Here is a 26,023-nt window from a genome sequence, read left to right as displayed (position 1 = left end):
GGGCAGCTGCCCTAAAAGGCCTTGTGCTCTAGTGGGGCAGTGGGGCTGTCTGGTCTGGCACTCCAGGCAGGGAGTGTGAGTTGTGCAGGCAGTACCAGGGATGCCCCCAAGAGAGTGGCATTTCGGTATTTGAGTGATTAGGATAAAGAGAGCAAATAGGCCATGGCTACAAGATCCCAAAAGTTTCTTCCTTGTTGGAGTGAGCTTTGACCTCTAGCCCACAAAGTCATCCAGGTATCCAAGATCCCCTCCTAGGAGAGGGGTTTTCAAAGGGGGTTCTGCAGGCCCTCAGAGAGTTCACAGATAGAATTTGGGACAGGGGGTGGTATGTGATCTTTGACGGCAGAAATTTTGCCTCTTTACCTCTAGTAATGTTACAGGGTAGCCCAGAGTGAACTGGGCCGCCTGTCTGCGGGGCCTCACCCGCTCGCTCATAATTTGGTTATACTGCAGGTACACACAAAAGGGTCACACAATTGGTTTATTTACAAAAGGAGAAAGGAATAGGAAGCAACACAGAGAAAGAGAGCTGGATACAAAGTAACTGGAATACCTTGAGGCTAGGCTGACTGAACATACAGAGTCACTCGGTCAGCTTAATAATAAGACTCGGTCAGCTGCTTCCCGAGTGAGAGCGAGAGCGTGAGATGCAATCACGCCCTATTTATCCCCCAAATGTCCCAGAATTCCTGCTAGCTCCGCCCTTGGGTCCTGCAGTTCTCTCCCTGGTACTGTTGGAGTAGTTTCCAATCACAGGAGTAGGGTGTAGGGTCCAGAAAGCCGGAGTAGGGGGTGGAGTTCGTAAGACTGCAGAGTTCCTTTAGGACGTCCTTCCCCTTAATAATAAGACTCAGCTTTTCTTCTGTTATGAATATTGACAACAGCCCCCTGGAGCTTTGGCAGCAGTGGAAATGATGCTATTTTCATAGCACATTTACCTTGTTGCAAACATCTCAAAATAATGTGCTTGTCACTCCCGTGCAGGCCCGGTGGTTATTGGCACTGCCTCTGGATCTCAGATGAGGTGTTCACAGAAAAGCCCATGTTGTTGTGAATATTTTTTATTTACTGTCTTAATGATTGGACTTCGGTACAATTCATTCCTATTGCAATTGTTCTGCAATAGTCTTGTCCAGACTTCAAAGAGGGCCCATGACTGCTCTGTTGGGGCCCCTCCTGCTGAGTTGCTGAGTGGCTGAGGCTGAATCCCAGGCGCATCTGAGCTCCTGCCTGTAATAAGGGGTCTGCAAGGTGGGGGGCTAGGAGGGCACTGGGAGGTGCTGGGAATTTCTGGTGAAGGAGCAGATGTCACTTACTCATCCTGTCTGCCTTTCATCTCATGACCACATAAGCTTGCAGGGAAGCTGGGGATGGCGTCTCTAGGTGGGAAGGAGTGAATGGATTTTGTTGATGAGTAGCAGGTTCGTGTGGTAGGGTAGGCACGTGCTGGCTCTACAGTGTGGGGTACCCGCGCAGAGAGGGGAGTGACACCCATGAAGGCTTGGTGGTGGAAACACCCCTCTGTTGTCTCCGGGCCATTGGGGACAGAAGCTCATGGCCCAGTGGGATGACAGACTCATCCACAGAGAACCACCAGATAAGGGGGTGGGGGGCTTTGGCCAAGGCCTTCCCAGAGGAGGGGCAGTGGTGCTCTCCAGGGTAAAAGCCCAGCACACTTGCAGGGCTCAGCCAGGGTTCTGGGACAGGGCTTATTGCTATACTAAGGGAAGCTCTTAGCACAGGGATACAGGAAGAGGGTGTGGGGAGTTTGGTCTCCCCAAGCTTGGTGGGGCCTCAGCTTCCAGGCATCTGCCCAGTGAGTCTCCAGGACCTGGCTGCATCTCACCTGCCACTTCCCTCTGCTTCTGTTTGGGCAGCTGAGAACTGCTGGTGACTTCCTGGCTTTTAGTTTTAGGGTATGACACTGTACCTTGGGTCATCCCTTTCTGTTTCAGGCAATGGGTGATAGCAATCAGTATTTTCTTATTTAGTCTCATCGTGGACCTGCAAGATGTGTGATTCCAGGCCCCCACCCCACTTGATGGCTGTTAACACTGAGGTCTAGGGGTTAAGTGACTCAACTGAGATCACGCAGTTAGTTCCCACCACATAAATTCAAGGCCATTCAAAACTGGACACCTGTGTCCTGCTTCCTGTTTCCAGGTGTCTCATGCCCATTGGCTTATGGGACCTGGCAGGGGCTGCACTGAGCACTGTGAGGAGAGAAATTACTGAGATTGAGCTTGTCTTGCGGCCAGGGTCACTTAGCTGGGAAGGCTCTGAATCTAAGCCCTGGTGCAAATCTCTGTCCTGAGCGCCCTCTACCAGGTCACGATCACCTGGGACTTAGAAACACTTGCCTAGGTGGGAAGTCGGTGCTTACCCAGGGAAATGTCATCATCTTTGTAGTCTAGCAGCTGACAAATGTGAGGCTCAGAGACGTCAGACACCTGCCAGCGTCACACAGCGAGGGAGTAGCAGCAGCCATTGGCCCCCAGGCTCTGACTCTGCATCCGCGTGAGATTTCTCTTTCCCTGCGTTGGCCACCATGTGCAGGGGACATAGGTGGTCTGGTTGATTCACTGAATATCCCTGGTCACTGAGCACTTACCGCCTGCTGATCCCTGATCTAGCACAGATTTGACAGGGAACAAAGTAAAGTTGTTGACCTCGTGGGGCTTATGTTCTAGCAGGGCAGACAGAGAGACAACAAATAAACAGATAGATACTAAAACACACCTAGGCTAAGACCATAGAAAATAACTGCCAGGAACACATGGCAGGATGAGGGAGGCGGCGCTGGGCTATTTTCAGATCCAGTCGTCAAGGACAGCTCTTCCTAGAAGGTGACCCCAAGCACGGGGCTGAACAGAGCGAGAGAGAAGCCAGGCAGAGGGAACAGAAACAGAACAGATGGTGCAAAGGCCCTGAGGTGACTGAGCAGATGGAGGTGACCGTGCACGAGCGCTTGCTGGCTCAAAGACCCTCAGCCGGGGTCTCCGAGGAGGCAGACTATGCGTATTTTCCCCTCAGCATAAGAAGCTGGGCCCACGGGGCGACGTGGACATCAACATGGAGGACAAGAAGGAAGAGCACAAGCAGCAAGGCGAGCTGTACATGTGGGACCCCATCGACCAGGTGGGCCTCCTCATACCCGCCTCACTGCCCAGGGCGCGCCCCACTGCTGCGGACTCCCACTGGGCCCCAGGGAGTTTATCCTTCCCATGAAGCTTTGTTTTGCTTTTACATTTTAATGTTTTGTTGAGACGTCGTTTTATGTTCAATGTACTCTGTTTTCACACATCCAAGTATAGAGAATTCTGGTGCACTGTTCACTTAGCTTCCTCAAATATTGACGTCGCATGTACTACAGCCTACATAACCAGGGTGTAATTGTCAGAAGCAGGAAATGAGCAATGTTACAGTGCCACTTGTTGATGAACCTTACTCCAGTTCCATCGGTTGATCTGTGAACAGGCTTTGGCAGTGGATGTTCTAGTCCATTTGATTGTCCTAATCTGGGACAGTTCCACTGGAAATCTTATTTTTGGCTGAGACTAAGGCCTCTGGTTGCTAATGCCTCTCATGCTCCTTCACCTAACTTGCAAGTCCATCTGAGTTATCTTCACACATTGTTTGTTCTATGTCCTGGAAATAATCAGGAAAAGTAGTTGAGGTTTAAATAATTAAGTCACAAATACATGTCCAGACTAAGTTGAGAAATCCTGAAAGTCTTACAAAGCAGATAAAATAGAAAAAATCAGTCATGAGGACACTCAAAAAGCCCATCAGTCCTAGAAGGCCTCGGATGAAATAAACATGCAATAGAAATTTGGCATTGACTCTTATTTGCCCACAAGCACGCCACTTGTAAAATGCTGAAATAATCCGAAAATAGCTATTCTAAAGAAATGGCTCAAGGAAGATCAGATTTCTTGAAACCTCCAAATGTGTCTATGAGATTGGGGAAGGCCAGTTGAGGGACTGTTGGGGTGAGGCCAAGGCGGGTGGTGGGTCCCAGAGTTGGGGAGCAGAGTTGATGCTGGCTTCCCCTCCTAGAAATGGACTCGTCACTACTGTGCCATCGCCGACGCCAAGCTGTCCTTCAGTGACGACATTGAGCAGACAGTAGAAGATGAGCCGCCCCAGGTGGGTGGGCCCCCACCTTGTGGTCCTCATGCCTGCGCAGCTTCAGCCCAAGGAGCTGCTCTTTGGGTACCAAGGCCTGGGTAGCTCTACTCTGACTGGCTGGCTGGCTCAGGGCCTAACCAATAAGGTGCAGGGTCTTTCCCCCTCTCTGAAGGTCCAGGCCCTTGGGGAGGATGTGAGCATCTGGATGCTCTGCCGAGCTCCACCTCCTGGCCAGGTCCCAGCCTTCCTGCCCTCTGACCTTGGGCTGCGGCCATCAGGGATACCCTATCTTGCACACAGCCTCCAGGACTTTATGCTCTCAGGCTCCCTGTGGATTAGAGTGGAGGGCTGTCTTGGGGATGTGGGACCCCATGTCCCAGGACTGCAGGCGGTCCCTACAGAGGGGAGGGGGCAGGCAGAGGAGGGCAGTGGGTGCTGCTTTCCCACACCTGGTGAGGGAGGTAAGAGGAGACCAGCCCACCTTGTGGTCTGGTTTCCTGAGTCAGGATGGGCAGGGGGACCAGGCCGGTGTGGCTGGGGCCTCATCTGGGTTTTCAGAACCCCCTCCTCTCTTTGTGGCTCAGGATACGCCCCCCACAGAGCTGCATTTTGGGGAGAAGTGGTTCCACAAGAAGGTGGAGAAGAGGACCAGCGCAGAGAAGCTGCTGCAGGAATACTGTGCTGAGACAGGCGGCAAGGATGGGACCTTCTTGGTGCGGGAGAGCGAGACCTTCCCCAACGACTACACCCTGTCCTTCTGGTAATGCCCCTTGGGGGACGCCTGCCTCCCTGCAGCGGCCCAGTGAGGGGCCAGAGCTCATGTGGGGCCCAGGCAGGCCTGCGTGCAACTTCAGACGTTACTTAGGGGTGGGGCTAGGGATAGGTAAGTGAGGCCGCTGACACTTTGGTAACCACAGTGAGCGATATTTTAATAAAATTCAAAAAGAATGCCCAAGAGAAGATCCATGGTAACAAAATGATAGCATTTTTTTTTAAGATTTACTTATTTATGCATACAGAACTGGGGTCCAGGCTAGAGGTCCAGGGGTGGTAAGAGGATTCACCAGAGACAGAGTGGGGAGCAGAACAGGCAGATCGACGAAGTACACTGCTGAGGGGAGCAGCAGGTGTGTCAGGAGAGGTCTGTCATGCCCTGTGCATCACCTCAGGGCAGGCGGGGATTGAACTCATGGTGAAATGAATGGCTTTAGCTTCTTAGCGCTGGTGCTTTAATCCGCTGCGCCACCAGGGAGGGCCGCAAAATGACAGCATTTTAAATAGACTGGATTTGACACTGTGCTCTAGATCCTGTGAACTTCCTCACCTCCCCCAGTTCCCTCTCTGGAGTGGGTGGCATCACCCTGGGCTGTGCGTGCTGCCTCCTGGAATCTCTGTGTCCTTTTTCTAAAATAAAGATTACAGGGCCCTCCCTGGTGGCGCAGCAGGTTAAAAGCATAGCACAAGCTAAAGCCACTTCAGCATGAGTTTGATCCCCGCCCGCCCCGGAGGAGACCCACATGGCGCAACTGAGCTCTCCTGACCCGCCCGCTGCTCCCCTCAGCAGTGTACTTCGTCAGTTGGCCTGTTCTGCTCTCCACTCTGTCTCTGGGGAATCTTCTCACCACCCCTGCACCTCTGGCTTGTACCCCAGTTCTGTATGCACAAATAAATCTTTAAAATAAAGATTACAAAGGTGTATTCCAGAGCTGTTGGTAGCTCCATCTTTCATTCATCTGTGCATTCATCAAAGACACTGAGTGCTTGCTCTGTGCAAGACACAGTGATATAGTACTGAACAGACAGGTCCTGTTGGGATGTGAGAATCTGGTGCAGGAGACAGAGGATGATAAGTCATTATTGCCAGTCAGTTTTGCCGACTTGTGCAAATTGCTTTTACTTATTCAAATTACCTACATGATTATAGCTCTGGTAAGTACAGTGAGAAAAATTTAAAATGCTAGGAAAGTTTGTAAGAGGGGATCCAATGTGATGGCAGAGGCCAGGAGTGGTCAGGGAAGACTTCCTGAAAGAAGTGGTGTTTACATCAAGCAATGGAGATAAGTCATATTAACTTACAAGTAAGATGTCTTGAATGGACCCAGCAGCACCCCAGCACATTTTTTTTAAATAATATTTTATTTTTACATCATTTTGTACATTTTTTTTTCCAATCTCAGTTGTAATCCCCGTGGGTTTCCCATCACCGAGTCACCCGTGTGCCACCACCATAATCCTGTGCACTTCCCTCACCCCCCACCCCCGTTTTTGATCCCATTCCCCACTCTACCCCCACAGAATGTCTCTGGTATATGGCTGTGCATTATTCTTATTATTTTCTCGCCTACTCCAGGCACATTTTGCGTGTCATCTTCCAGCCTCAGGACTGTGCCTTGGGTGACATTCCTGTGGTCCTTGTTTGACCACTAGGTAATAACACACTGGGTCAGAGATGCCAGGTCCCTTGGCTTGTAAGTGGCAGAGTCAGGGTTTGAACCCAGTAGTCCAGGACCAGGATAAGAGTCACGTAGATAAGGGGGGGACAGTGGGTGGAGGAAGCTGGTAGAATGATCAGGACTGCAGGTGGAAGGGCCAGCCTGTGCTGAAGCTCCGTTCTCTGAACAGCGAGGGGCCCGAGTGGCCACGCGCAGTATCCACCCCTTGGGCAGCTCCGCCGTCCCTCTGAGGGTGTCTCTCTCCCTGCAGGCGGTCGGGCCGGGTCCAGCACTGCCGGATCCGCTCCACCATGGACGGCGGGACCATGAAGTACTTCCTGACTGACAACCTCATGTTCACCAGCATCTACGCCCTCATCCAGCACTACCGCGAGACACACCTGCGCTGTGCCGAGTTTGAGCTGCGGCTCACCGACCCGGTGCCCAACCCCAACCCCCACGAGTCTAAGCCGTACGTGGACCAAGCCCTCCCCCCACTCTGCGTCAGGGCTCTGTGGGGTGCAGACACCCATGGGGTCGCGTTCACTGCTTAGAAACACCAGCCTGTGGGGTGCTGACACCACCCCATGAGTGGCTCTTAGACTCCTCTGGGAACCACGTTCCCCAGCACTCCCCCCCTTCTTGCTGTCCTGTGTCCCCAAGTTCCCCCATTTGTCCCCCCAGAGTCCTGCGGTCTTGGGCTGTGATTTTCAGAGATTCCTTAAAGCCAGGATGCATGGTTTTGCTTGTCACCACTCATTCCTTGTTTGTTCTGAAAGCAAATGAGGAGCGAAAGAATTGTAGAGTGGACTGCCCATTACGGAGGGTGAGCCCATTTTGGAAACAGAGCAAAACCCAGTTTTTAAGCAGCAGCTGAAATGCACCTCTCAGGAAGTTGCTGGAGCCATAACGACTCTGATTTTTACTTTTCTCGTCTATATTTGTGTGTGTTGCTCTTTCAAATGCACCATTTCATGTCTTTAAGAAATAACCAAAAGCAAAACCCCGTGACATTGGCTTACTTTCTCTGCCCCGGGCCTGCATGGTGGCCGTGCTCCCTTGGGGCTGGTCCCCTGGACTGGGACTGCCGGGTGGGGACAGATGTGTCAGCTGTTGTCTTGTGCCCTGCGCAGACCCCATGTCTCCCTCCAGCTGTGCCACTGCGGGCTTTCAAGAGCTCCCATCCTCAGAGGCGTTGGGGGACCGAGAGATGCACTGCCTCGCCCCCATGGTGGCTTCTGGCAGCCCCTCACGTTTCCTCTCCTTGCTGCAGGTGGTACTATGACGGGCTGAGCCGCGGGGAAGCAGAGGACATGCTGATGAGGGTCCCCCGGGACGGGGCCTTCCTTATCCGGAAGCGGGAAGATTCTGACTCCTACGCCATCACCTTCAGGTGAGCGATCGTGGCTGCCAGGGTGGGAGAACAGGGTGGAGGCTTGGCTCAGAGTGCCCAGAGGTCACTGACGATCACAGCAGTGACAGTAACCAAAGCAGCTCACACAACATGTGCTCTCATTGTGCTGGGTGCTTGTCTGTAGTCTATATTGGCATGGCCTGGTCAGGCAGAGGAGGAAACTGAGGCACTGAGAGGTTAGGCAGCATATTGCAGCATGCAGCTGGTAAGTGGCAGAGGCAGGATTTGAACCCAGGTAGCCCTGGAAGTCCACCATTGCCACCAAACGCAGCTGGTGGGTGGGCCACATAGCACGGCCATCTGCAGGGCCGGTCGCTGGGCCGCACTGTAATTTACTAACTCCTGCCAGTAGCAGAAGGGGGGCTCGGCTCAGAATCAGCTCACCATACTGCCCCTCTGTCTCCCCAGACCCGGGGCTTCGGGCTGACCGTGGGCTTGGGGTCCCTTTTACTGGAACTCTGTGGGGTCCCCACATGGATGCTTGATTTGCATCCATTTTATTTATATGTCTGTGCTCCCCATAAGGCACGGGGGAGCTGGCTTTATGTGATGGTAGAGCACTTACATTCTAGACACTGGGCTCTGAGTTCCACTGGTTGAGGCTTCATCGCAGCCAGTGAGAGGGTGGGTCCATTTTGTCAAGCAGGGAAACACAAGCCCGGAAGGGCTAAGTGATCAGTGTAGAGCCACACAGCCCAGTACCTGGCTGAGCTGGAATTTCAGCCCCAGGCCTGTCCATGTCCAGTCCTGTGCATTTTGCTGGAGGGCTCAGGCAAGAGGCTTGTGTGCAAGCTGGACCTACAGTCTTGCTTGGCCTACACGATGATGTTAAGCATGGAGAAACCTCTGCTGAAATTTGAAATTGCTCTGTTGGCCCACTCTGTTGGTGTAGCATGTTAAAGCGCAGCACTGCAAGTGAGCCAGCTGCTTCAGTGAGAGTTCTGTCCCCGCCCCGGAGGTGACCCACGGGCACAGCAGACCTCTCCTGACCCGCCCTCTGCTCCCTCAGCAGTGTACTTTGTTGATTTGCTAGTTCTGCTCCCCACTCTGTCTCTGGTGAATCCTCTCACCACCCCTGCGCTCTGGCCTGCGCCCCAGTTCTGTATAAATAAATAAATAAAACCTTTTTTAAAAAACGGGAGGGGCTGGAAGCCCCCGCCTCACAGCCACAGCGCGATGGCGTTATGGCAGCAGGGGGCGCTGGCGTGCCTTTCTGGCTTCTGTTCCTCTCCCTGCCCTGGTCTGTCCCCCCTGGCAGGCTGCCCCTGGGCCTGGACTTTTTTGACTTATATGGAGGCACCATTCTGTTTACATGTCTGTCTTCCCCAAGAGACAGGAGGCTCCCTAAAAGCTGGGGATTTGGGCTTCTAGGGATCTGTTGAGCACATACTGTGTGCCAGGGCCTTAGCTGGGTTCCAGAAACCCAGGAGTGATAAAGACAGCCTGGTCTCTCTGGATCTTCCATGGGGTTGAGCGATACTGTCTCATTACTCATGAGAGTTTCTTCTTGCTTCTGGCCATTCCCTCCTAACCTTGCAGCGGCCGACGGTGGGGTCAGTAAACAGTCGGTGGTCAGTAAATGATGGCCGATTTGCCGCGAGGATAGTTTCGGCCCATCGAGTAGCTGAGTCTGACACATTGTGGCTCGTAGAGAAAGGGGGGGAGGGTCCTCCAGTGCCTGGCCTCCACTCGCTGACCACTGTTAGGGGTCCTCAGTCATGTTAGCTATCAAAAGTGACGCCCTGCTATACTGCTCTTTTGCCAGCCCAGGTGTGGGGGTGGACATCTCCCCCTGGTGGCGAGGCGGTGCCTCTGCAGGAGAGTTAGCAACTGGCCCTTCGCTGCCATGTGGCCTGAGGGGTGGCAAAGGCAGCTGGGCTGTGGTGGAGAATGGGGTGGGGAGCACAATTCTGGAGGGATACCCTTGGTGTCCCCACACTTTGTAGACTGTATCTCCTGTGCCTGCCAATATTCTGGGAATGTACATGGAACTTCAGGGTAGACTCCCTGGCTGCCTGGCTGTGACTGGTAGGTGGTGTCTCTCACCCCCCTGCACCTCTGGCCTGTACCCCAGTTCTGTATGCATCCATAAATAAATTTTTAAAAAGCCCATTTGATCATAGGCTCATTGATAAAAACAAAAGTTCCTAATACGTATCAGGTCACAGAAACATCAGACTTCCAAGTAAAGACCCCGACACTTCTGATAGCAAGCAGTCCTTGGTATTCGTTCATTCTCCAGCCCAGGTATTCCAATTCAGAGTAGTGGGTGGCCAGAGTCCAGCCCAGTGGCTCCGGGTACAAGGTGGGACCCACTGGACAGGACGCCCTTCTATCACAGGTGCCTCACACACACTCCGACGGGGACAGTTAAAACCTGCCAGTGCCCTTGGGCATATTGTCAAGATGTGGCAGGAGGCTGGAATCCCGGGAGCGGGGCCCCCACACAGTGGGCTTCCTGGGAACCTGTGACCATTGTAATGAGACAGTGCTCCAAGGCCCTGCTGTCCCTGTGGACTTCCGGCTGATTTCTGCGGCTCCCCATCATGGGGATGGCGTGTGGTGGTGTACTGGTGGCCTGGCTGCCTGGAGCTGGCGGGTCAGCTGTGTGGTCTCCCCTGCCAGGGCCAGGGGCAAGGTGAAGCACTGTCGCATCAACCGGGATGGCCGGCACTTCGTGCTGGGCACCTCCGCCTACTTCGACAGCCTGGTGGAGCTGGTCAACTACTACGAGAAGCACGCGCTGTATCGCAAGATGAAGCTGCGTTACCCCGTGACCCCCGAGCTCCTGGAGCGCTACAACATGGTAGGTGGTCAGCGGTCAGCGGTCAGCTGGGGCTGCCGTGAAACACATCGCTGGCCATTTGTTCATTCTGGTAACCTCTCTTGAGGACTCACCACATGGCCAGTGTTGCATGGGGGATCTGAAAATTGAATCCAGTGGGCAGTGACTGTCCATAAGCTGCTTACTCTAGCATGGGGTGGGAGAGGGACAGACACCAAGCAAGTAAGAAAAATGCACAAAGCTTGTGTCAGATGGTGACGGTGTTGCAGAAAAACCAAACTGAACAGGTGGCTAGTGGGTAGGGTGGTGGGGAAGGGCTGCGGGTCCCAAAGGGGGGACTCTGGGAAGAATTCGTTGAGGAGACATTTGAGCAGATACTGATGGAGAGGAAGTGTGAGCCATGCAACTGTGTGGCGGAAGGAAGAACAGCATATGCAAAGGTCCTGAGGTACGAGCATACCTAGAGGCAAAGAAGGTGTGGTAGGAACTGAGGGAGCCAGGTTGGGGGGTAGAACTTAGTATGGGTGGGGGTGACCAGGGGACGGTGTGGTGTAGGGCACGTCAGACGTGCTTTTATTCTGAGTCACTGGAAGATCTCAGTTCTTAGAAGATGGATTCATCAGTTTATTGCAGAGATTTATTGGGCACCCACTGTGTGCCAGGAACTGTTCTGCATACTAGGAACCTGCCCTTGGGAAATTTAGGTTCTGGAGCAGGGAGCTGGCAGAGATGAGATGCCCCCAGCAGTGTGGGTTCCCATGGTACCCTACAGGTTGGTGCTCCATTCCATTGGGGTGGGGGAGGTCCCCCAGCCTCCTGAAGAGGGTGAAATATGAGCCAATTCCTTAGTTTTGGGGGCTGTGAAGAGAGCAGTTCCAGGTAGTAGAGCAGCCTAGGCTCAAGCCCTGAGGACAGGAGGGTGGCAGCGAGGGGAAGGGTAAATATGTCATTGTGTCATTGCCTGGTGTCAGTGCCGGCCAGTGTCACGGCATGTGTCGGGAGTCAGGGGGTCAGGGAGAGGTATACAGCAGCCCCCCATGTCAGTGTTCTTAGAGGAGCGTAGCACCTGGCCTCCAGGATAGGGGCTGCTCCCATTTTGAGGTAAAGTTTCCAAGCTTCTTATGTCTCTACCTAGAATAAACTGAAGCTTCCACTCTTCTCCTGGGGATGGGACAGCTCAGCACCCTCATTCTTTGGAAGGACTGCACCTTGAGTTTATTTACCTTTGTTCTTTTTCAGGAAAGAGACGTAAACTCCCTCTATGACGTGAGCAGAATGTATGTGGACCCCAGTGAAATCAACCCCTCCATGGTAAGTAGCCCCACCTCCACTTTCTTCTCCATCTCCCACTTCTAACAGGCCAAGAGGACATTTTGGAAAGCTTGTCCAAAAGGATGTGTTACTTATTTTTTGAGACAAATGATGATTGACAGTGTGATGTCTGGTGCCAGGGAAAAGGTTAATAGACTCCGATCCAAATGTGACCAAGCCTTGCTAACATTTGACGAACCACCTGTGGGCCCAACAGTTTCTAATTAAAAGCCTTTCAAATGTTCTCTGCTCAGTGACAGACCCTGTAGTGTTTATAAATTCCCTCTGCCTCACTGACCTTCTTGCAGTGCCGGCTCCATCTCCTCTCCCCACCCTGGCCGCTGTGCGACTTCCTGAAAATAGGGGTGGATTTTGCTTTTGGCTCCAAGCTCCACTTTGCACTGTGTTTCATCTCAAATTTAGTCTGAGCCTGTGGAGGAAAAACTACAGTGAATGTTCCGCTTGAAATTCTTCTGACACACAATTAGTGTGCCTCAGCAGAAGGGGCTTGCTGGTGGGTTCTTGGAAAACCACACAAATTTTTTTTTTTAACTTAAAATCCTTGGCCAACACAAACCCCTTTCAGCAAGAAATGAAGTCTTGAGAAGTTATCGGCACGTGGAGTTGTGTGCAGAATGACTTAGTGCCACAGCAGAGAGTTCTTAGAAGGCAAGCATGCTTGGGTGATGAGAATGGCATGGCTTCCCATCAGCCAGGCATCAGGGGATGGTGGAGACTGTGGTAACATTGAAGAATGCACAACCCATCCCGCTTCCTGTGGGTAGAGATCACCTCCTTTCCCAAGAACAGACAGGGTCTTCTGCTCTCTCAAGAGACACCAATAAGCTGGATGTTTTATGCGAAATCTCCCCATTTTTAAATCCTGACAACTATGCCAAGTGCTAGAGAAAATCTTCCTGGGCTCTCTGAGCCAGGTAATACCCAACAGTGTGCTGAGACTGATGCAAAATGCCACACCATGGCGAGTGCCTCACAATGAAATTATCACTGTGGTTATGACTGAAAAATGAGGTAACCAAAAAAAAAAAATGCAACTAAGAAACAGATGCAGCCTGCATCTTGACCTCCTGTGCTGTGTTTGATGCTCTGTCCCTGCTCTTTGCTCACATGGAGAGCGATGTGACTGACAGTCCCCATCTGCACCTGCCATTTTTCTCTGCTCCGCTTTTCTCCATTGCTAAGCTTCTTAATGACCATTTCAGTCAAAACTGGTAGGCTGAGTAATTAGAGAAAAAAAACATGGACTGGAATTTTAACCAAAGTGCAAACAACGTCATGTTTTTACTGCAGAAAGGGATTGATAGTGGCAGTGCTACCCTACCTGCTCCCCGTCGGTGCTCTTTGGGCGGTTTCGAGTCTGTGTTCACGCTGCACCTGAGTGAGCTTCTTCCACGTGAAACTTTGGCAACTTTTGCATTGTTTCCTTTGGATATGTTCTTACGGCTGGAATGTTAGCCCCGTAGCAACAGGCAGCATGCTTGCGTGTGGTTCTAGAAACTGCAGCTCGTCCTCCTAACATCCCAGCAGGTGCAGTCCTGGTGCACAGGTGAGGACCCTGAGCTACACAGGGGATAGCAGCTGTTGAGGTCACAGAACTAGCAAGGTGGGGAGCTGGGGCTTGGTCCCAGGCAGTCTGGCTTTGGGTCTGTCCTGTGGGCATGTGACTGTGTCACATACCTAGGTGTGTGGGCATCTCATGGCTGGTATGTGTGTCACATACCTGGGTCACATACCTAGGTGGGCATCTCATGGCTGGTTAATTTCTCTGCTGTTCCCAAGAGCCCTGGCATGAGGGTCTCTCCTCCCCTCTGTTGGGTTGCAGACTTGCTCTTGGGGACCCCCGCCATTGGCCATCACCCACTGGTGCCCTCCGTGCTGTCAGTGACCTGCGTGTGGAGTTCCAGGGGACGGACTTGATGCCACCCTGCATCCTCCCTCAGGCAGGTGCAGGAGTAGACCTGGCTTCATTGGCAGGAGCCTGCAGCACTGCCTCTGGCGGGCACTGTGGGCCATGGCACTCATGCACCTTGGTGGCTTTGCTCAGAGCTCAGCCACTCACCCCCAGCTGACTGTGGGCACAGGTATTCTGAATTTGCGCTTCCTCTGTAAAATGGAATAACAATACATAACAATAAAAAAATCCTTCTAGGATTGTTGCACTGGCAATACCCAGTCCAGGGCTGTGCTGGCACTACAGTGCACTTAAATGCTGTCTTTTTTTTTTTTTTTATTGATGTATATGTTCCCTCCCTCCCAGGAGGGAACACGGCCCTATGAAGTAGGTGGAGTTTTTATTCCTATTTCATGTGTGGGGAAACTGAGGCTGAAAGAGCCTCGGGTAGGTAGAGCTGGTAGGGAGGGGCAGAGCGGTGATTGGAGCCCACATGTCTGACTCCAGAGCTGTGCATCGAGGAGCAGTTTCACTGAATTCCTCATGAAGCTCCTATTCTGGCTTCCTTGGGCCAGGACAGAAAACCCGCTGACTTCAGTGAGTGGGTCTTGGGGTTCCCATTACCGTCAGCTGGCTGAGTGGGTGCTCCCTTTGCCATGGGTTTGTGTCGGGTTGGCAAATAGCAGCCACAAAGCACATTCACTGAGAGACATTTTATCCTAAGCTCTGGCTCACATGTTTCTGTGATTGCATGGGGTCATCTCTTGAAACATTTCATGGAGGGCCACCTAGTTGCTCTTGCACGGTGTCTGGGTCCTGCAGTAGTCTACTTAGGGACACTGGACTCAGGCATGAGCGGTGGACTCAGGACAAGAGTGAAGGTGAAGCCTGGGACGGCCAGGAATGGTGTTGAGCTTGAAATTCTAGAAAGTTTGTTGAGCCAGGGAGCGGAGGACTGGTGGTCTTGGCATAACTTGGAAAGGTATCTTTTCTTTTATGAGCATCCCTCTGCTAAGTCCTTGGCTAGTGCTGGTCCGCTCCCTTGCAGTGTCAGCTCACTGCCAGCAGATGGCGCTGTAACCTTGGCCTGAAACTGCCAGTTCGCTAATAAACTCTTAATGTGCCTGCCAATGCAGCCACCTCCCTCTGCACCTGTCACCCTGCCTGACCTTTTCCTTCTTGTCTCCCCTGAAAGCCTCAGAGAACTGTGAAAGCTCTATATGACTACAAAGCCAAGCGAAGTGATGAGCTGAGCTTCTGCCGAGGCGCCCTCATCCACAATGTCTCCAAGGAGCCTGGAGGCTGGTAAGGCTAAGGGGTGCTGAGGCTGGGCTGCTTGGTAGATGAACTTGACTTTGTCTTTTCTTGGTGATGAGACTCAGGTGCTGGCTGAGCCCTGACCCACTTTCTCAGTTCCCTTTTCTAGCTGTTCTGGGCTAGCTTTGAACTGTCATAGCTTCTTTGGGAAAGGTGGTTTGATGTATACTCAATTTGGGAGAGTGAATAAAGTGCCATAATAACCATTATCATAGATCATGTATCATATACACATCCTATCGCACACTGCATTATATATTACTTTAATTACAACCGCAGCTGCCATTTATTGAGGTCTTACTGTGTGCCTAGCACTATGCTAATTGCTCTCATAGATCACCTCACCAAGTCCTCTTACAACCCTGTGGAGTTAGGAAGGACCATCCCTCCATCACAGATGCGACCAATTTCCAAGGTCACATTTGCTGAATAGTGCCTGGTCTCCCCATCACACAGGCCTCTGTGTTATTTAAGATTCACATTCTAATACTATTGCTTATTCCTGTGTCCTGGGCAGTGGCCTCATCCTGAGTAGAAGAGGGTACATTTTTAGGCTCCAGGTACCTGGATTTAGTGAGTTCTCCCCCTGGGAAGAAAATCCACTGCTCAGTCAGCAGGTCCCTGAGCAGGTCCCATTTGTGGTTTTGTGGGCTGAGTGCTCCCTTAGAGCTCTTAAACTCGGGCCTCCTCACGAGAGCCAGCTGAGACGGCCCTCACAAGATCAGCATCTTCTCTTCCTACAAGATGGTTGCCACTCAGATCAAGCACCCCTGGGTATCAAGCACTGTTTGAAACACTTCATATGAAATAACTTAATTCACACGATGACCTCGGGAGGTAGGAACCTGCATTTTTCAACTGAGGAAAATGGGGCACAGAGCAGCAGCCCAGTGGCTTTACCAGGGCTACTCAGTACTTGGAGACTGAAGTCAGTCTTCTGACTCTATTTGTTATAGGGTAACCCAGAGTGGACTGGGCCGCCTGTCTGTGGGGCCTCACCCACGTGCTCACAATTCAGTTATACTGTAGGTACACACAAAAGGGTCAATATGGGTTTATTTACAAAAGGGGAAAGAAATAGGAAACAACCCAGGGATAGAGAGCAGGATATAAAATAACTGGCATACCTTACAGCTAGACTGACTGAACACACAGAGTCACATGGTCCAGAGAGCTGCTTCCCGAGCGAGAGAGCGAGAGCTGCAATTGTGCCCTATTTATCCCCCAAATGTCCCAGAATTCCTGCTAACTCAGCCCTTGGGTCCTCGCAGTTCTCTCCCTGGTACTGCTGGGAGTTGTAGTTTCTGATCACTGGAGTAGGGGGTAGGGTCCAGAGAGTTGGAGTAGGGGGTGGGGTCCATGAGACTCTGTAGAGTCCCTTTAGGACATCCTTCCCCTTAACATATTCTTACCCTCACTTAGGCACTGGGTACAGAGATTGTTAAAGCTTTTTTTTCTTTTATAAATTTGGAGACTCCCGTTTTTCCTGGAGCTCCAGAATAAAACCATGCAGCTACAATTACCTGTTGAGCAGGAGCTGGGGCTTGGAGTTCCCCAACACACACTGTTCCATGAGTGTGCAACAGCCCCATGCCTTGCCACACCACTGGAGTGTAATTCTCCAAACTGCCGAGGCTCGGCTCTCATCTTGAGATTATTTCAGAGGGCTTGAGAGCCTCTTATGAGGACTGGGGTGAACCTGTCCTTTATCATTGACTTCCTGGTGGCAATAGCGCCACCTAGTGGGACGCCTGCATCACACCACATTATTTTGCATTCTCCCCAACTGATTTCTGTAGAAACAGGGCATCAAATAATCTTTGTCCAAACCAGGACACTTTAGAGAGGGAATGAAATGCCATTTTTAGTAAATACATCTTAACAGTGGGTGAACTGCTCAATTCTGGGCAAATGGTACATACAGTCACCATGAATATGGCCAGTTTGTACCTGAGGGAGAAAAAGGTATAAAATAGACTTACAACTAGTATCTTGTGGTTCTGCAAGGACCTTGGGGGACAGTGCATCCCCATTCTTATTATTAGTAAACATTAGTAAACATTATTAGCTTAGTAAACATCTATACTGGTTCGTACCAGCCTAAGAATGGATTTGATTAAGATTGAGAATGTTCTCACGTGAAAAGGGGCGGGGATAGAGTCTGCATTACACATTAGCTAGGGAACCCAGTGATGCTCCCCATCCAGTTAGTGGAGGACATCTCATGGAGGACATCTAGCAGCTTTGGGGACAGGTGCTGAAGGAACATACAGGAAGAACACTCAGCTGCAGTCACAGTCAGGGAAGGCTCCCTGGAAGAAGTATGCTTGAGCTGAGACTTAATGGTTACTAGGAGCAAACAGGATATGGAGGGATTAGAAGGAGGCATGAAGCCAGACAGCAAGGCAGGGGTGCCCGGTGCACGGTGGCCATCTGGAATGAATGTGAAATTCAAGTGACAGAGAGGTAGCATTTGCAGTCTGAGCATCCCTGAGCTTACTCCCGACCGGGTTCTGACTGGCAGATTAGTCTGAGCTTGATTCTGAAAGCTTTGGGAACGGTCAGTGTGGCATGGTCAGAGGTGCCTTCGGAAAGAACCTTCTGGCTTTAGAAAGTGGCCCGCAGAGGGGCTGGGGGCACAAGCCTGTGTTCCTGGCCAGTGGGCGAGGGGGAGAGGCCAGAGGTGCCTGAGGTTTGGTGGAGTCAAGACACAGCAGAGATGCTGCCCTGGATGTGATGGCGGGCTGGGAGGGTGCTGTGGCTAGATGATGACAGCGTGCACTATTGGGTGTTTGCCACAAGCTGGGTGCTCTTGAGCCCCATAGTCCAGTAAAACCTGTTGGGAGTGGTCTGGGATCCTCCCCACTTCAGAGGGGCATCTGAGCACAGGGTACCTGCATGGTTTGCGGTAGAGCTGGATTTCTTTCTGGGCTGCAGACACTGCACCTTCTTCGGTGCATCCTCGTCCCTAAATTCATAGCCTGTCCTCATGCAGACCTGCGCCTGGTCTGGGGTGGAGCTTTTGTCTTGTGTGACCTCTGATGTCCACGTAAATCATTGAAACGTTTGAACTTCGGTGTCTGACCAGGCATCAGGATCGTGTTAAGGGGAGGACAGTGACCCCCTCCTCCCCCTCCACCCCCAACCAGCCGTGCTGGTTCAGAAGCAGAGGGTGCCTGGGAGGGGCCCTTCCCGACACTCAGCCTCTTGCCACCTTTCCCACCCTTGGCTGGGCGCTGCTGGGCAGTGATGCTGGCCCGCCCAGCACAGCTTCTGGTGCCCTGTGTTCTCAGGTGGAAAGGAGACTATGGAACCCGAATCCAGCAGTACTTCCCATCCAATTACGTGGAGGACATCTCGATGGCTGACGTGGAGGAGCTGGAAAAGCAGGTGAGTCTCCATCACTGGTCATCCCAGGAGGGGCCTGCCGACCAGTCCTTGGGCGTCCACCAAGCCGTCTCATTTCACATGCACTGAAGTGTGGAGAAAAGCTGTGTGCTGTGGAAGTGGGGACTGCCCTGAGGTGTTGTGGGTGAAAGTCGCCATGACGATCAGTTGTGCTGGGCTGGGGGCTTTGCAGATGCAGGACAGTCCCCTGCAGAGACAGGTGGTCAGATGGGGCATTGGTCCTTTGTGTAAAGCCACTAGCAAATGACACTTTGCTGGGTCAGCCAGACACCTAGAATGTGCTTGATGTGAATAAGTAGTGGGTGGGAGGGGAAGGTGAGCTGGCGACACTGCAAATGTGGTTTCTGTCCCCTGCGTCCTCTGGCCTGGGAGGCTAGTAGAGTAGCCAGTGTGTGACGACATGGCAGTATGTGCCTACAGTCCTGTTCAGGCCCAAAGAATTTTGTAAGGATGTTGGAGCAATCTGGGAAGGCTACTTGGAGGAAGGGGCATTTGAATTTTGAAAGTCAAGTAAGCGATCAACAATAAAGAGGCCAGCAGAAGGGTCTTCCAGGTGGGAGGTACAGCAGGGTGTGGTAGGAACATGATTGTGTTCAGTGTGCTCAACCTGACATGGAAGAATCCATCCCACCCCTGTGCTTGTATTGCTTTGCCCTCTCCACAGGGTCAGCATTAGCCTGGGGGAAGGTTGAAGCAAGCAGAGCAGCTCTCCCGGGCCTGAGATGTTCCCATATCCCTGGTCCCTGGCATGGTTCAAATGTGCAGTGGGTAGTTGAGCTGGTTAGCTGACTGGGGCCCAGACTTCCGAGTGTGGGCACTGCTTCTACAGGACATGGGAAGCCTCAGAAGGTTCTGGAATGGAGTGCTAGACCCCCATTTCAAAATGATACCAGAATAAAAGGTCTGGGGTGTTTTTTGAAACCAGAGCTGCAGAATCACTTAAAACCTGTTCTAGAATTCACACAGCACATTTTTACAGATTGCAACATGAAACACTGAGCCTGCCGGCGCCCGCTCACTGCTAGGTCCCCATGAGCTCCATGCTTCATTATTTAGCGCTCTCCCCATGGACGTATCCTGTAATGAAAATGCATTTTAAACAGTTCCACAGGCAGCGTCTCTGCTAAACGGTGTGCTTTGGAAACTGGTTGTCTTTTTATTATTCCCGTTCAGACTAACGTGAGTGATGTCTTGTTTCTTCACAGATTATTGAAGACAATCCCTTAGGGTCTCTTTGCAAAGGGATATTGGATCTTAACACCTACAATGTTGGTACGTGCTCGTGGTCCCAGTCCCGATTCCTACCCACAGCCCCACAGCCTGGCCTCAGTGGCTTGGACTGAGATGCTTCTTTGATCCCTGGCTCAAGCTGGGTGTTGAGACCAGCCCAGTCAGAGCTGGCAAGGTGGTGTCTGCTGACAGTCTGGTGCGTCAGCCCTGCTCGATGGACCTGCCTGGTCTGACTCCTGATATCCTCATTGTCACTTCAGGCATCTGCCAGCATTTTCCCTGCTTTTCTGGGCAGCTGACGTGGGAGCTGGGCAGCTGTGGGCCTGGAGCTGGGATGTCCACTTGTAAGCCTGCTGGTGCTGCTCAGCGTCCACAACACCTGGGCCTATCCCTTCTCTCTCAGTCTCTGCTTCCTGACTGCTCAGCCAGGGGAAGCCATGCACACAGCTCCCTGGTCAGAGACGGAGCTCGGGTCAGGTCTGAGCCTCAGCTGTGCCACCGCTAGCTGTGTGGCTGTCCCCAAGTTCTTTCCTCTGTGAGTCTCCCTGTAGAAAGGGCTTCACCAAGCAGCAATCCCAAAGGTTGCAGTAAGGGCTACCTCAAATTGCATGCATCAGCTGCAGAGAATGCTGATGGGCACATAGGACCCAGAGCTCTGGGCTGCTGCTACTGTTCGGCAGATGACTTCCCCTCTTCTTTAGAAAATGCTCCCTGTGCGGACTGAGTCTGCCAAGGCCTTCTCTGGCTTCCGTGGCTGCTGGTCACCCTTGGTGTCTGGCTTGTGGCCGATTACTCCAAGCTTTACCTGTGTCCTATCATCTTTCTTGTGTCTCTAATTTCCCCCCTTTTCTCTGGTAAGGAGACCAGTTCTTGAATTTAGGGTCCACCCTAAAATCCTGAGAGCTGAATGTATGTTTTCACAGACCCTATTTCCAAAGGAGGGCACACTCCCAGATACTGGGATTAGGAAGCAGACTCATCTCTTAGGTCAACCTGCTCGCGCCGCGGCCTGTGTTAGGCGGGAGTGTGTGCCAGACTCCCAGCGCCACCTGCCGCAGGCACCGCGGGTGGTTACAGCTGGCCGCATGCCTGGCTTCAGGGAGGTAGCTCTGGCAGCGTGGGGTTTGGCCTTTGTGGCCTCAAAGCTCACTGATCAGAACTTCTGTCATCCTCTTCCAAAGTGAAAGCCCCACAAGGGAAAAACAAGAAGCCTTTTGTCTTTATCCTGGAACCAAAGAAGCAGGGGGACCCCCCCGTGGAGTTTGCAACAGACCGGGTGGAAGAACTCTTCGAGTGGTTCCAGAGCGTCCGGGAGATCACGTGGAAGATCGACACCAAGGTAGGCATGGTCACCTAGGCCAGGTGGGCCCAGATGCTCTGGTATCTGGCACTCTGCTGAGGCTGTGGGTGGGCCCCGGCAGCAGGTAGAGTGGGTCTGAGGGCCGGGCAGAATTCAGGGAGGTGGTGAGGTAGGAGCTGTTCATGCTGGTGAGGTAGGAGAAGGGGATATTGGGGGTCCCCCCAGGAAGCTGCATCTGGTTTGAACCTTCACCTGGCTTAGTGTGTGCATATCCACGTTCGAGGTTTAGAGCTGACTGGCTGTGGGTACCCTGAGATGGAAATGGTGCCTTCTTCACCTAGAAGGTTTTCTTGCTTCTAAGCTTTGTTCAAGCATCCTCCATAGTGGCTTTCTCTGAGCCACCTCCCCACCCTGGGCTGTGCCCAGGGCGCACTGGCAACAAGGCCCAGCTCTCTGTGTTCTGGGGGAGGAATGTCCCCTTGAGGGGGATGGACTGGCCTTCTCATGCCTGAAGTGTCAGTATTTGGCCCGAAGTACTTTAGGGTGGGGCAGTGAGAACAGGGTCAGAAATGGGCATGATATGGCTTGCCTTTGGGCAGGACTGGGCTCTCGACTTGTCATCACATTGCTCAGGCCTCCGCATCCTTGTCTGCAAAACATGGGGCCACATACTTCACGTCCGCAATGAAGTGGGGTGAAATGCAGTGGGCAGAGGCCCAGTGCCTGGCGCCCACCCTGGGCTCAGGTCTTGATGGCTTGCCAGGTGCTTTGCTGTCTGCTTTCTTATGGGAACTGAACTGGGAATTTTTAGGATTTCACATGTTTCCACTTTTTTTGTTTTTTTAAACATTTATTTATTTATGCATACAGAAATGGGGTACAAGCCAGAGGTGCAGAGGGTAAGAGGATTCACCAGAGACTTGAGTGAGGAGCAGAACAGGCAGTTAGATGAAGCACACTGCTGAGGGGAGCAGCAGGCGGGTCAGGAGAGGTCTGCCACGCCATGTGGGTCACCTCCGGGGCTGAGGATCGAACTTGCACTGAAGCAACTGCAGCCAGCTTGCAGTGCTGCATCCTTACCTGTTGTGCCACCAGGAAGGGCCCCGCATGTTCCCACTTTTAAGGCAAATCTGGACTCAAAAGACTAGTGATGACGCTTTCCCAGGCCCTCTTGGGCCCTCTGACCTCTGCTGACAGTGGGTGATTCCCACTCCTGCAGTGTACTTGTGGGGTTATCCCTGCCCCGTGGGACGCCTTGGCTGGTGTCCAGAGGGTGGCTCCTTGAGTCACCTGCTCTTTAGCGTGAGGCCCTCTTCTTTAGAGGCCTCTGCAGAGGGAGGTCTGTGGGGTGGCCACGTTCCCCAGCAGGGCCTGCCTTCTTTCCCAGAATCCACTCAGAGGCCTCGTATCCTGTCCTCTTTCCTCCAGACGTGTGTTGCTATCACCTGTCGCTCAGGATGAGCCACATGCCAGGCAGGCCATTTCCTCTGGGGTGTCACCAATGCCCGCTAGTGCCAGTACAGCTCCGAGGCACAGGGGTGTGCCACTGTTGCCAGTGTTGTGGATCTTACCTCCTCATCTCCTTCCAGAAGTGTTTGCAGCTGTAATGACCAAGCTCGCCAGCAGGTGGCCCTCATGGGTGGGTTCTGGTATCTGGGAGCCCAGCCTGGCCGCTGAGGACTGAGGGGATGGATCCTGGCTGGTGACTCAGGGACTCTCCAGGCCCTGATTCTCTGGCAGGTATAGAGAACTAGGGTTTAGGGGTACAGGGGGACTTGGAGATGCCGCCCTCTGCCTGGTGTGCCCTGGTTTTCTGCTTCTCTTAGTGGCCCAAAACGGTGACTTTGATTCAGGTTCCCTGTCCCCGACGTCCTGCTCCTGCACAAAGAAATTAAGCCCAGCTGTACAGAGTGCTAATTTCTGCCTTTCATCGATGTTCCTCCTTAAGTGGTTTTTACATCTAAGATTTCATAAGAAAACTTTAAGCCATCTTATTACATAGGAAGTTTGAAAACCCCAGAGTCAGCAGAAGCCACTGACTGCTTCCTCCAGATCCTGCCCTGTCTATGGAGGGCCTCACCCAGGCCTCCCAGCCACGCCATCACTGGGAGCCCAGCTGGCCTCTGTTATTTTAGAGTTCTGGCCTCTTTCGGCTGATGGCAAAAGACCAGCCCCTAAGATTTGCCTCGGTGCCAGTTTCCAGTGATGAGTGTGTCGTGACTTCACGGCATGAGGGGGCCTGCAGGCCTGGAGAGTGAAACAGCAGCAAAGTGGAGTTTCGTGACTCGTCACTGCTCCGGGAGCGAGGCCCGTTGTAGACTGGGCACATCCCCCGCACCCCTGTTTTAAGCAGCTCTATCCTCCTTAGAGGTGAGCTGTGTGTCCCAGGCAGCGCCTGGGGACAGTCATGTGCCAGGAGAACGTGGCCTCACTGACACAAGGACGCTGCTTGTGTCTCTCGCTCCATGCCCACCCCATGGGACTGCCCTCCTAGCTGTGGTTTTGTGCCCCAGGCCGTGTGGAGAGGGCTGAGTACTTATTACATTGAGGCTTCATTTTGCAGTTGAGGAAGCTGGCACCAAGAGCATCTGAGACTTGCCCAGGTGACACAGTAACAGCATGGGCAGGTCTCACACTAATGCTCCTACGTCTGGTTCTGTGCAATGACCTCCTGCTGTGCACGGGCCCTGTGCCCATGGGAGGCAGGTCTTGGCACTACTGATGGGCGGTGCCCACCCCTGAGGATGGAGGGGGCTGAGAGCAGGGGAATGCTCTGCGAGGCCTGGGGAAGGCCACCTCTCTTCCTGCCCTGACTGGAGTTATCCGGGAAGACTTCCTGGAGGAGTGGTTGGGAGTGGTTGGGAGTGGGGGGTCCCAGAGGAGGAGAGATCTAGTAGGCAGGTGGAGGGGGGTGGGGACTGTGGGGCCGGTGACAGGCCCCATGGTTCACAGGGATCTGGGCTGTGGCTGGTGAAGTGTCTGAGGGGTAGAGTGGTCACATGGCCGAAGCCTCTTGTCACCAGCCTGCTGTGTGGCGTGGGGGAAGCTGCTGGGGTTCTTTGTGCTGCAGTTTCTAGCTCTTGGGGGCAGTGTGTGATGCCTGAAGCTTGGCACCCCCAATGCTGTCTGTTACCTGCTTATGACGTTGTGAAGGTTCCCCCTAGTCGGAGAATAGAGCCAAACTGTTGAGGCCTCAGAGGGTTGTCCAGTTGGGGGTGAGGTTGACACCCATGGAGATGGACTTGACAAGGGGTCCGCAGTGGGGAAATTCCTCCCTGGTCTGTAGGGGTGTGGTCTGGGCCTTGGATCCCGTTGGCTGTGGTGGGAGTCAGAGGCGCGCTGCACGTTGCAGGGGTCAGGGTTTGTGGCCGGCAGCCCGGGCCACGGAGCCCACGAAGACGTGTGGTCATGGGCTCAGAGAACTAAGAAGCTGGTGATCTTAACACATAGGACAGGAGGCCAGGAGCAGAGGGCTCTGGGCAGGGGGCATCATTCACCTAGGAAAGTGCTGAGTGGCTGGGGCCCGAGGGCTCCCCGGGAGGGAAGCTCCTGCCAGGCGAGCAGAGAGCTGGGCTTTCTCAGGCCGGCTTGAGTGCTGACTAAGGCCTGGGCTCCAAACAGGAGAACAACATGAGGTACTGGGAGAAGAACCAGTCCATCGCCATTGAGCTCTCCGACCTGGTCATCTACTGCAAGCCCACCAGCAAGACGAAGGACAACCTAGGTACCGCCTCCCCTTGAGTCTGTCCTGAGGCCAGGGGGCTAGGGAGGGGGCCCTTCTGGTATGTTCTGTAGGTCTGTCCTAAAGGCTGGTCCAGTTTACTGCTGCCATAATACTTGTGAACTTGGCAGCTGAAAACATTTATCAGGGCGTGCTCCAGGAGACCAGAGGTCTGAAGTCAGGGGCTGTGGGGTCCTGCACACGCTGGCCTTGGAGAGCCGCTGCCATCACTCTCGGCCTGTGGCCACATTACTGCCTCTCTATGCAGCCAGATGTTCCTCTGCTTCCCTGATGTGCGGAGCCTGTGATGACACGCAGGCGGCGCCCCATTTCAAGCGCCTGGGTTAATCAGGCCTGTGGAGTCCCTGGTGCTGCAACCTCAGATGGACCGGGCCCGGGGTCAGGACTGGGATCTCCTGCCTTAGGCGGGTCCCCAGGGGCAAGAGCCCAGAGCAGTACCGATTCTGCCCGTGTCGAGCTAAGAGAGCACACAACTCTCAGAGTGGGTAGCAGCGCCTCTCTTTTCCAGAAAACCCCGACTTCAGAGAGATCCGCTCCTTCGTGGAGACGAAGGCCGACAGCGTGACCAGACAGAAGCCCATTGACCTCCTGAAGTACAACCAGAAGGGCCTGACGCGGGTGTACCCCAAGGGACAGCGGGTTGACTCCTCCAACTACGACCCTTTCCGCCTCTGGCTGTGCGGCTCCCAGATGGTGGCGCTCAACTTCCAGACCCCAGGTGAGGGGCCAGTGCTCACGGGCCCAGACAGCCCTTTCCAGTCCCCCCACTCCCTGACCCGCCCCTGCCCCTCCCTGCAGCCTCCCCACCCCTCCTCCCACCTCCTCTTTTCCCTCTTCCTCCAGCACCCTCACTCCCCTCCATCTGTCCCCACCCTCACTCACCTACCCCTGCACCCCCTTCCCCTCCCCACCCATATGCCTTCTCCCACTCCCACTTACCCCTCTTCCCCTTCATTCCCTATGGCCCACCCCCTCTCACCCCACTTCCCTGCCCCTTTCCCACCTCCCCTCCCCATCTCCCACCTTTCCCCTCCCTCCCCC

General features: G+C 53.3%; 1 protein-coding gene across 1 annotated transcript in view; it reads left to right on the top strand.

The window, feature by feature from the left end:
• The window catches only part of PLCG2 (phospholipase C, gamma 2 (phosphatidylinositol-specific)), a 116,889-nt gene that overhangs the window by 78,885 nt on the left and 11,981 nt on the right, over positions 1-26,023 (top strand). The window contains exons 15-27 of the mRNA XM_012730654.1: positions 3,034-3,138; positions 4,060-4,149; positions 4,716-4,891; positions 6,835-7,035; positions 7,837-7,956; positions 10,603-10,783; positions 12,002-12,073; positions 15,181-15,290; positions 18,596-18,692; positions 19,916-19,982; positions 21,122-21,279; positions 24,862-24,964; positions 25,491-25,700. Of these exons, the coding sequence (XP_012586108.1) occupies positions 3,034-3,138; positions 4,060-4,149; positions 4,716-4,891; positions 6,835-7,035; positions 7,837-7,956; positions 10,603-10,783; positions 12,002-12,073; positions 15,181-15,290; positions 18,596-18,692; positions 19,916-19,982; positions 21,122-21,279; positions 24,862-24,964; positions 25,491-25,700 (1,690 nt within the window). The remainder of the gene's footprint in view (positions 1-3,033; positions 3,139-4,059; positions 4,150-4,715; positions 4,892-6,834; positions 7,036-7,836; positions 7,957-10,602; positions 10,784-12,001; positions 12,074-15,180; positions 15,291-18,595; positions 18,693-19,915; positions 19,983-21,121; positions 21,280-24,861; positions 24,965-25,490; positions 25,701-26,023) is intronic.

Source organism: Condylura cristata, unplaced genomic scaffold, assembly GCF_000260355.1.
Source record: "Condylura cristata isolate star-nosed mole 26May11 unplaced genomic scaffold, ConCri1.0 scaffold00028, whole genome shotgun sequence".
Taxonomy (NCBI): domain Eukaryota; kingdom Metazoa; phylum Chordata; class Mammalia; order Eulipotyphla; family Talpidae; genus Condylura; species Condylura cristata.
This window is presented reverse-complemented; position numbering and strand designations above follow the sequence as displayed.